This window comes from Bombus huntii, unplaced genomic scaffold (genome assembly GCF_024542735.1).
Source record: "Bombus huntii isolate Logan2020A unplaced genomic scaffold, iyBomHunt1.1 ctg00000161.1, whole genome shotgun sequence".
Taxonomy (NCBI): domain Eukaryota; kingdom Metazoa; phylum Arthropoda; class Insecta; order Hymenoptera; family Apidae; genus Bombus; species Bombus huntii.
In genome coordinates, this window is record NW_026099402.1 from 27501 (window position 1) to 38762 (window position 11262).

The following is an 11262-nucleotide window of genomic DNA, read 5'->3' on the forward strand; positions in this document are numbered from 1 at the left end:
TGTGTTATAAGAGTATCATTACCATACTTTTCATGAAAAGAGCAATTTTTCTTGATAACTATACTCTGTAACATAGATTGAAGTCGCTGATTTGATCCCTCTGATATCGTTGTCTTATGAGAGTCTCGTCTGGTCTTGATTGGTTCTGTTGACTCTTATCGTTGTGAAAAATCGATTCGTTGTGTACCTTTTTTGTATAGAGAATTATTTTGTGGTAGAATATAATGTTGTAATATTTGTGGTCTTTACTTTACTAATTTTGTCACTGAGCCGCTCTTTGGTTCGTTGAGCGATTCATATTCCGCATATATTCCGTACTTGCTTCGCTTGGTACTTTTATAATTTTCGCAGTTACAATAAAAAATTTAATTCTTAACAGATTAAAGATTTAACCTCTTGCTTTATAGTGTACAATAATTTTTTTTTTTTTTTTTTTTTTTTTTATAGGTTATGTGATCCATAGTTTGAGTAAGTAGTACATATATATATATTTACGTGACAAGCTTTCATTTCAATCTATATTTAAGATTAATATTTTATCAGTTTCTGTTCGTAACAACATCGAAGTAGTCAATAAGTTTGAAGAGTATAATTAAGGAAGTTATGAAGCAAGAGGTTAAGAACAAATTCTGAAAGAGGTTATGTACAACTCAGTAGTACTGCTTTACATTACTTTGCGAATTACTTTTCAAGCATAAAAATAGTTTAACAGCCACTTATAGTTACTTCCTTACCATTACATTCATTAAATTCGTTTGATTTTGTAAACAAAATAACCACGCTGACCAGTCTCTTATTTAAAATAGAATTATTTTGTCATATATCCAACAGTTTACTTTCTCTTCGCTTTGTCTCGTATTACGACTTTATAACGGTGTTTCTTTAAACTTTAAACGATCGTAATAAATGTATTTACGGACGATGACTGATATCTGGTCTGTCTTAAAGTTGCAACTAATTAGTGCCCCGTTACTTTGGACGTTATGAAATGTTGTATAACCAAAGACTTATCTTCTCTTTTGGTAGTTGCATAAGAGAAGACTGAGCCGTTGAAACGCTCGAATAGATTAGCTGATTCGCTTAACGTATTTTTACTTCCGACGAGCTAAACACAAGAGCAGAAAGCACATAAGGAATAATACAGAAACGTCAAACGTATACAGAAATATATTTCGTAAAAGCATTAGTACGTAACATGTCTTTATAATTCTATTTATGTATAGTAAAATGGCTTGTATCCATTTTCATGAATTATAACTGACATTTCAAAGCATTCATGTAGATATGTAACTCTCGTTAATTAATAATTTAACAATGCGTCATGAAACGTATCATTTTCGTTTCTTCCTTTGTTTCGTTATACACAGGAACGAATTTGTAAATAAAGATGTATAATCAACGATAACATATGACAGCGAGTATAATAACTGTCAGCAAAGGAAGAGGTCGGTAAAATGATTGTGGTTGATTTCAGTGTATCGGTAAATAAGCTTTGACAGACGTTGCCGGGGGACTCGGTGTCGGTGAAACCGCGTCGATGAAATGATTGTCAGTAATTTAAAGATAACCCAATTTATTGATCTGTCTCCCCTTCATGGCGTTGTACGTCTCTCTATAAAACATATTCTACCTCGGAGGGCTGAAAAATTTAACTTGGTCTCACTGGACTGGACTGTAAGTAAGAAAATTGAAATGCAAAATCCACGTGTGAGCGCAACGGTTTAGATGGAAAGTTCGATAGGACAATTATGTATATTAGCCTGAAAGAAAGCTCGTGGCTTCGCACGCAACACGTAATTTCCCTCGCTGAAATAATCCTATTACAACGATACGATTTAAAATTTTCCTTAACAGACCTCGCAATGTAATTCTTCATCTACAATTTTTTATTCGGCCTGAAACAAGAGACTTTCGAAGCCTTATAGAGTCTCGCGAATCTAAAAGTCAGGTTTCAACGTATTTTCGCGTCTTATTCTATAATACTGAAGACATTAAAGGTGTTAACGATTATTGTCTCACTATGTACGTACATCAAACGAGTACTTACGTAAGAGACGAATGGAAATGGAAACAGCCGAGAATAATTGAAGATAATTTGAATACGTTCCAGGCTATAATACAATTTCTCGTGAACCGTAATTGATTCGCAGAAGGGAATTGCTGCTTCTCACGACTAGCAAAGTGTTTCGCAAAAAAAGAAAAAAAAGAAAAATGGTATCGGAAGGATAGAAAAAAAGCGGTGGCCTACATCAAGCAATCTTCATGCCGATAATGCATTTATTATTCAGTTCGTTCATTTTCTATCGCGTAACAGACACTGGGATAACTGACAGAACGAGCGTATAAATCTTGCATCTCTCAACCTGACTTCTCCCAATTCGCATACTTCCATCCTTCGTATAAGTGACAATGAATCAGAAGAGTTTCATAGCAATATTGAACAACATACAGTCAACTACAACACCATTAGATACATCCACCATACAGTCAACTACAACACCATTAGATAACAGCAATACAATAGATTATAATTTTCTACGTGTCATTGATTCATCATCATCATTTTCCATTTTTTTAGCATATGTAAAAACGTATCTGACGTAATCTTACCTCGCTCTTTGAGTAAAAAAATCCATTCAAATGAAACAAAGGGAAAAGAAATAAGAAAACAAACACTCACATATGAATCTTCATTACATAACTGTATGTACTCCTCGAGGTATAATTACTCAGACACGTTACAGCGTACCTTCTTCGTTCCCTGATGGCTGATGTTGATCGTTGACGTTTATAATGAAAGAATTTCGTCAACGGCGCCATCTGGATCCTTGTTGAAAAATTAAAATAGCCGCAACAGCACCATTAAGCTCATTACCCAGAGTAGCTCTTGTTGCTGAGTCGTGGAGGAATTCTTATCATCAACGACATAAACTATACCAGTTCTGGTAACGTTCTTCAGATGGTCCAGGCACTCGAACTCGCAATATCGCTCTCCAACACGGAATTTCTTGCATGTCTGTAGTAAAAAGAAATCGATCAATTGTACAGATCAATCGTCACTCGACTGCTCGAGAATTCAGATCATCCAGAGAATAGAATAGAGACGTGGAAAAATGTAGTGCGATCATCGCAGTGGGAGGAAATAGGGGGATAGGGACCAAATGAATGAACGAGATGTTAAGGACAACTGACGATAAGTTCTTCTTTTGTCGGGAATTGCATGTTTGTGAATGGTTTGTGGGTGGTTAGGTGGAGAGAATTGAAGAGTTTGGAGGTGACTGGAAGAGTGTTTTGGGCAAGGTAGATTGCAGAATGGTTGCGGTAGCATTGTGTTAATTATGGGTTTGTACATGTAATCTTTGTATGTATCACTACATACAACCTAACGTATATTTTTAATAATACATCAGAGTTTTAGTTATTTCATAGCTATGAATTTTATACTCTATAATCTTGACGTTTTATTTCACAGAAGCGTTTGAATATCCATAAAAATTAAATGAACCAATGTATTCATTATCTTATAGAGAAGATATATTATTTTTAATTATGTTCCAATTATTTATCATGATCCTGATTTCCTTATTCTGAAAATTTGAAAGGAAGTTTTGTAGTTTGATACTTTCAGCGACAAAGGGTCAATATTGCTTTAGTATATTTCGTCACATATACATGTATATCTATATGTCGGAGATGAAAGGACACCGGAACCTTTGGATAGCCCCGCAACATTGCAATCTAAAGTCTACTATAACTGTAACTAAACTATTGTAGTTATTCAATCCGATTGTAATTGTTCGAGATTAGTGACGGTGAGCTTTGGCTCGAGGTGACAGTCTGTCGCCCAACGTAGCCGCGGTCAAGGGATGAACGCTTTGCCTAACAAAGGTATGGAGTAATTCTATAGCTCTCCTTAAAAGAAATATTCGTGGCGACACGCGACAGTAAACATTCCCACGGTTTCTGTCCCGTGGCTCGCCACACGCAGACCCTATTCTTCGAGTAAGATGATTGCCAGATGTCGATGCGTCTCCGCAGTACATGTTCGGCTAGCCCGAGGGCCCGTTATAAATCTTAAGGTTTAGTTAACTAAAGTCCTTCAAACAGACAAACAGTCTTTGTCCCAACTACGGGAAGATAGGGGAGACATATTTTTCAACGAGCGACGTCTCCCACTAGCAACTTTCCCTCGAGGGCGGCTACCATCTTTTTCTAACCACCGATATGGAGATTGACCAATTAGCAGCAACGTCAATTTCCCTTACTTCCTAAACGAAGGCTTTCCTCGACGAATCCGATGATCTCGTGTCCTTAGACACACCCCATTATAGTTTTCCTCTGTGGCATCATCGGGACGGGACGGGCATTCTTTTACGCGCTCCCGTCGACCAAAGAGTAACGTCTTTACGCTCAGCAATTATTTTTACGAATCAGACTTAGATTCAGCGAGAACGCCCATCTGTCATCCCGTTGGCCGCGGATTCGTTATCGAACCGGAGACCATTGTCACTAGTGTCGCGGACGTCTCACCGCCGTGGTAGATTGTCAAACCTGTGTTATTCATACCTGTGTCAATAAATCGTATCTTCGTTACACCGCAACGATGGCTACCTTCAATGAAGACTCCTCAAACACCGACAACCCTATCCCCAATGTCATTCCGACATATATATCCACCGAAAATGCGCTCTTGTAGACAAACGCTCGATTCGCGTCATAGCTTTTAAAGCTTGTCGCATCTCAATCCGTTGGAAAAAGTTTTTCCTGTAGCATATTTTATTTTTACGAACCAACAAGGTCTTTGTTTATTTCCTTCTGCTTTTGCTCCAATTTCCCCATTGTTTTTTCAAGGATAGTATTTCAGAGCCACTAGTCAAGTTTATTGTAACAATAAACGTACGTTTCGGAAACATTTTGTGCTGTGAAACAGAATACACTAAAGTTTGAAGGTCACATCGATTTTCGAAAGTTTATAAATGGAGGTGTATGACAGTATCACCAGCTGTTGCTGTCCAAGTAACTCCAACATCGAAATACTACAACGATTCCAATCGAAAACGCTAAGAGCCTTAATAGACGCACCTTGGTATGTTACCAACGAAACCATCCATCGCGACCTCAAGATACCTACAGTCAAAGAGGAAATAGCAAAATATAGCGACAGATATAGCAAAAGAGTCAAGAAACACCGAAACCCCCTAATCACTGGACTACTCGATACGACGGACCAGATTCGCAGGCTGAAGAGGCACTACCCGCTAGACCTAAACGTTAGATTCATTTAATTATCCAAATTAAGCTAATGCACTTACTTATAATACTTATAAATTATACCTATCTATAATAAGTATTAACTTATTGTAAATAAACAGCCATGTCACTGCGCCACGCCAGAAAAATTACTGAAAATTCTCAACGCGAGAATTGATTGTAATTCCAACAAATAAATAAAAAAAAAAAAAAGCTGTTGCTGTCCCCAAGCGCCAAAATACGTTCTGACTACTATTTTATGTATCTCACAGAAGTATGTCTTCATTCATCATCTCCCATGCCATCCACCAACGTGTTCTTAACATGTTATCTCCTAGTAAAATATTGATATTGAGTCAGATATCCAACTGAATAATCTTTTCGGTGTCTACTATAAGACATTTAAAACCAAGGCTCGTACACACGTGTGCTTATACGTCAGATGTAATACTTAACACGAAACCTGCTTATATTAATATTAAATTTATGCATAGTAGGATGTTCGACCTTTGTAAAAATGAAATTATAATACATACAGTTTCACCGTGGAAAAGTGAATCTTTCTAGCATGTCCACGCAAATGCAGCGGAGGGGAGGACTGTGCATGCACCAAACAACTTTACGTTCGTAATTTTTCACACAAATGTACAACTGTAGGGAAATAATTATCTCTGATTTTTCGGATGTTAGGAATCGACAATATCGCATAACGGAATGCTGTGTTCTACGTATTCTATTTTTGTTACGAAAGTGGTACAAACGAAGTCCACGTAAGAATAGTACAACAAAATCGGTTGAGGTTAGGTTATCGTGCAGATATCGCGGCTTTTGCATTGGAAATCACGCAACTGCCAGTCTCGTCGTTCCTTGTAAACGAAAGAAAGGTATTGTAATCGGTCGGAATTAACATAAAACTCGTCGCATGCGACCATATGGCCTGAATGTTGAATAAACGAGAGTAGAGCGCGAGCTATGTGATTCTAACCGTTTAGGCGGAAACTAATGATTGTAACCAGAGCCGAGATATATGCCAATATTACTTTGCTCGACAAAGCGTATAAGATGAGGAGAGAATCGCGATAAGGTAGAACAAGAGACAGATATTCTCTACGTAAAGCAAGTCTGTCAACTAGATTGAAATCCTATAGCTATAACTACAGTGAATCCATATTCTGGCGAATTGTCTTTTCACAAATGAAGCTTCTGAAGAACGGAATTGATACAATAACTACTGTTCATTCATAACTACTGTTGTAAGAATCTATATATTTGTCTATCTATATCTATATATATCGATCTATATATATTTGTCAGAATGTCATTTTATCAAAAAACCCATCCTCTGTAATCATAGTTTAACGAAGCATAATTAATAGAAGAGGTAGAGCGTTAAGTGGAGATGATTTAATCACAGTTAAGTAGATAAATCTCTATATTAGTCTCTTTAATTAAAATGTCCTACGTTTTATTTGCGTCATTTTTTTTCTTCATCCAATTTAAAATGTTTAAATAACAATAGCCTATACAATATAATTTTATGTAAAAAAATTGATTATACCATGTTTATTACAGATATTTAACATTTTTGTGTACATACAAAATTTAGATTATACCTCGCTTGAGAACAAAAATTCTATTTGTTTTCCTAACATGTACTAATAATTATTGATCAAACTAGAAAAAGCTGGAGGAGATTACTTAGGAAGATTACTTAGCATCTTATATTCCTGGCAAGAGAAAATGAAAAATTCGTTTCTTCTCTTTGCTTCCCTGTTCCTTCTTTCCTCCTTTTTCCCTTTTTACATCGCGTTGTTTTACATCGCAATTTACATTTATTTGTAAAGTTTGAATCTTCTCGATATTGAAGATGTTGAAGCTGCAAGTATGTATTTCATTTTAATCCATTCGAGACCGAGATTTAATTGTAAGACGATACCTAGGTGTCGGTACGATCTGAATGTTTAGTTAGAATGATTCTGTGTTTTACTCTCTCCAGGGTATCCTTTTCATACTTTGATTTTAAATCGATGACAATCTTAAATAGTATGCCTCATATTTTTAAAATATAAAATTATATACTATGTTATTCTATAATGTATTATGTACAGTCATATATATATATATATATAATAATTCTATATTGAAAAAAATATGAAATTAACATGATATATACATTACTACGTAAGTTATATATAAAATATGTATATTATACCCTTGCCTACTGACTGATATGAATTTCTTTCGGTCTCGAATGCGTTAAAAGAGAGCGCAAAGAAGGCGAAATTACTTATTGTAATTAGTAAATCGACCTGAGAGGCAGACAGATACAAGAAAGAAGGAATATTATATTAGCGGCATTATCATGTTTTTGCTCTCTTTAAGTCTTTCATCGAGACAGACAATCTACAGGTATTAATCGACCAATTTCTCCAAGCTGATAACTTCGAATTGATGTTTATATATAAGAAGTGTTATGTGTTAATCTGTCTAAATGTTTAAAAGGTGTTATAAATTAAATGTTGTTAAACGATACGTAATTGCCTTTTGATCGTAAATTTTACTATCAAGGGGTCTTTTATGTATGCGTAATCATTGTGAATTATAACAATTTATGTGATCGATATTAAAGGTGTTTAAAAGCATGTAGTTTTTTTCTATATTACTATTCTCCTATATTATTATCCTATATTATTATAGCATTCCTATATTATTATAATATCCAATTACATGTTGATACACAAGATATACAGATTATTATTTATAACGTTTTGGTTTTCTTAATTGAGTCATTCATTTAGTACAAATGATAAGAAATTAGTAATAATTCACAAAAAAAGGATATCGTAGTAGAAATATTATAAAAAAACATTTTCTGTTTTAGTGTAGAGTTACTCCTTCTTACAGACAGTGTCGTACAAATCTGTACGTCTCTGAGAAAATGTAGGTATCTGAGCCCTTACTTCCTCAACAACTTTTAGATCTGATAGAAAAAAGAAACATACGAAGTAATAAGTAATGCTTACTAATAAATTCAACAAATACAGAGGAAGATGGCTAAATCGATAAATTAACGAGACTAAAAATTAATTACATCATGGATCTCTCGCTTTTAATTTTAAGCTGTAAATTACCGATATCGGTGACTGCCATATTCTCTTGAGTTTCCAAATCGTAAAGAATCTTTCCCCAGGGATTGGTCAACTGTGTATGTCCCCATGCGACGTAACTTGCTTAAGGAACACGAGCCGGTGATATGCAGGCAACGTATAATTGATTATCATTCGCTCTGAAACGCTGAAGTAATGACCAGTGCAGTGGTCCAGTGGTCATATTGAATGCCGCTGGATATATCAGCATTTGGCAACCTAACCCAGAGAAGCAGGAAATATGAAGCCACCGAATACCAATTAACTTCGTAGTTGCACGGTTCACATTCCATCATTTCTGAATATGCGAGGACAGTCCTCTTATTGTGCTTTTAATTCTTTTATTTGTTTCATTTTCAGCAAATATACTGGTTTTTTTAAATTAAGCTTCTTTTTATACAGAGTTACAGATTATATTAATTTTATATAGAATATATTTAAGAAAGATATTTAATTTTTTGCTAGTTAAGTATTGATCGATTAAGTTACTGTACCTTTGTTCCGATAAATGCGTGTCATTTCCTCGAATCTAATATCATAGCAAATGCCAATACCTATTTTGCAGCCCTTCACATCGAACGTCGTTAGGGAGTTACCAGGACTGAGTGAATCACTCTCTCGAAAAGTAATCTTATTAGGAATGTCGATGTCGAATAGATGTACCTAATAACATAAAAATGTGGTCGCTAATTCTATTGCTGCAACTTTTGTAATTTAATATCAAAGTTACCAACTCCTAAACTTTAATTATTTTTTATTTAATAACTGACAGCGTTTTTATCACTTTCTTTTATTAAAAAATCTTATCATTTAATAATGTTTAAAAAGGAGAAAAAATAAGTATAATAATATTTTAAGTATGTGAAAAATTTATACAACAACAAACACATTACAACAAAAATGGGCGTTTCCCGTATCATAACGTATTTTATAAACCGTAAATTATAGAATTGGTTATAGTATACGTATGTACATATGTATATTCCTAAATTATTCCTAGATAGAGTCACTTTCTTCACCCCAATATTTTCAAATTCAAAGCCATAAAGGAATATATTACTTACCTTTCGGTGTTTTGCTATCAAAGTTCCATCGGGACCCCAAATAGTACAGGTATTGTACAATTTAGCGCCCTCTATTTCAGGCATCGTACCACCAACTACATAGATGTTGTTTTCTTTAGCTGCGTTCGATGAAGCAACGCTCGTTTCACCATCAGGAATACTCTCGGCGTATTTTGGAAAGTACTCTGCATTGCAATATTTCAATTAATGAAGAATAACTGTCTTTTGTTCCAACCATAAATTAAATTGAAATGTTTGTCAGTTTTTTATTTTTTAAATTATTAAAATAACTAAGTTTTATATTTCGACTTAATTAAATATGCAATTACTTAGCTAATAGTATATATAATAAATTGTTTCTACAGGTTCAAAATGAAAAATGAATATTTAGAAATATTTAATTACGACAATGCTATTTGTGTTAGCATCAGTGGCTTGTTACTCAACGACTTTGCTAGTACTTTTTGAAACATAAAGTTAGTTTTCAATTAACACTTATACTAGAGGCGGAATTATAAATGCAAAATAATTGATAATACTAATTTATAAGTACCTAATTATTAGTATCTTAAAAAATATATTTATACAAAAATCACGATAATCATGAAAATGGGGAAATCCTATATTCTCGAATCAATTCACAATTTATTTTGTATATTAATTAGATTCCGCGCTCATCAGTACGTACTCACTGGCGACATCGAGAAAATGTATCGGCAATTCCTCGTACGACCAGAGGATCGGAAATATCAAAGGATATTATGGCGCAGCGCGAGTGGAGAAACAGAAACATATGAGCTTAACACCGTAATACTCTTATCATAGAAATAGAAGCAGTCCTCAATTCCCGCCCGCTAACTCCTATCTCCACCGATCCAAATGATCTCCTAGCCCTCACTCCCGGACATTTCCTCATTGGCGATTCATTAATGTGCATACGTGATCGAGATTTCAGAGACATTCCATCGAACCGACTCTCCAAATGGCAGCATATCCAACAGCTTAAACAACATTTTTGGAACCGCTGGCATAAGGAGTATTTGAACGAGCTAACCAACCGCAATAAATGGAGCAAGGGTGGACACAGCATCCAAAAGGGCACAATCGTCATCCTCAGAGAGGACAACGTTCCCTCCATGCATTGGCCTCTGGGCCGAGTTATCAAGGTTCAACCAGGCGCCGATGGTGTCATCCGGACAGCTACAGTTCAGACGGCAAAGAGCATTTTGGATCGGGGCGTCAAAAGGCTTGTCCCACTGCCAATTCAACCCGATCTCGAGAAACCCGAACAACTAGCCACCGAGACGAAATAAGATGGGAACTTCAACCACACCTCGCTAGTTTGATCGGTACCCTCTCAACGGGGGGAGAATGTTACGCCATGCGGCTTACAATAGGTCATATTCTTAACTATCGATCGCGGCACTATAATGTCGCAGACGGATCGTCGCGTCTGCCCGGCAAACAAACATTGTAGTGGCAAGCGCATGGTTCATTAAGCAGGGCGACTTCCAGAAACGTCGACTCGTGGCCCGTATTTTACCTCGCGTAAAAGAATGTGGCGTGATCCGAACGTAGTGGGGGTCGCCTTCCAGAAAAAACGAAAAAAATCGAAAGGCGTTCAGAACTTTTCGAGATGTCGAACCGTCAACACATGTGGTATGTCGCGCATTACTTATCAACCAAAACGCAGTTACATTTTTTTTGTTCCATTTATATCTTTCTAGTTAATAAGTTGTTGAAATAAACATTAATTTATTTGTGTTAATTCTGTGGAATTTCGTTGAACTACCCTTATTATC

At 35.6% G+C, this 11262-nt stretch overlaps 1 protein-coding gene across 1 annotated transcript; it reads right to left on the reverse strand.

The window, feature by feature from the left end:
• Nucleotides 1–8442: 8442 nt before the first annotated feature.
• Nucleotides 8443–9639, reverse strand: LOC126877412 (omega-amidase NIT2-A-like). The gene is made up of 3 exons (XM_050640179.1): nt 9461–9639; nt 8891–9059; nt 8443–8615 (listed from the first exon to the last, which is right to left on the reverse strand). The coding sequence occupies exons 1-3, from the start codon at nt 9542–9544 to the stop codon at nt 8482–8484; spliced, it is 387 nt and encodes a 128-aa protein (XP_050496136.1). The 5' UTR covers nt 9545–9639; the 3' UTR covers nt 8443–8481.
• Nucleotides 9640–11262: the final 1623 nt, after the last annotated feature.

Excerpts from the sequence above, each read along its gene's own strand:
- LOC126877412 (XM_050640179.1), bottom strand. The coding sequence starts at position 9,544 with ATGCCTGAAATAGAGGGCGCTAAATTGTACAATACCTGTACTATTTGG. Across the intron at positions 9,060-9,460 it reads TGATAGCAAAACACCGAAAG|GTACATCTATTCGACATCGA; the intron begins GTAAGTAATATA and ends TTATGTTATTAG. Across the intron at positions 8,616-8,890 it reads ACGCATTTATCGGAACAAAG|GTTGCCAAATGCTGATATAT; the intron begins GTACAGTAACTT and ends TCTCTGGGTTAG.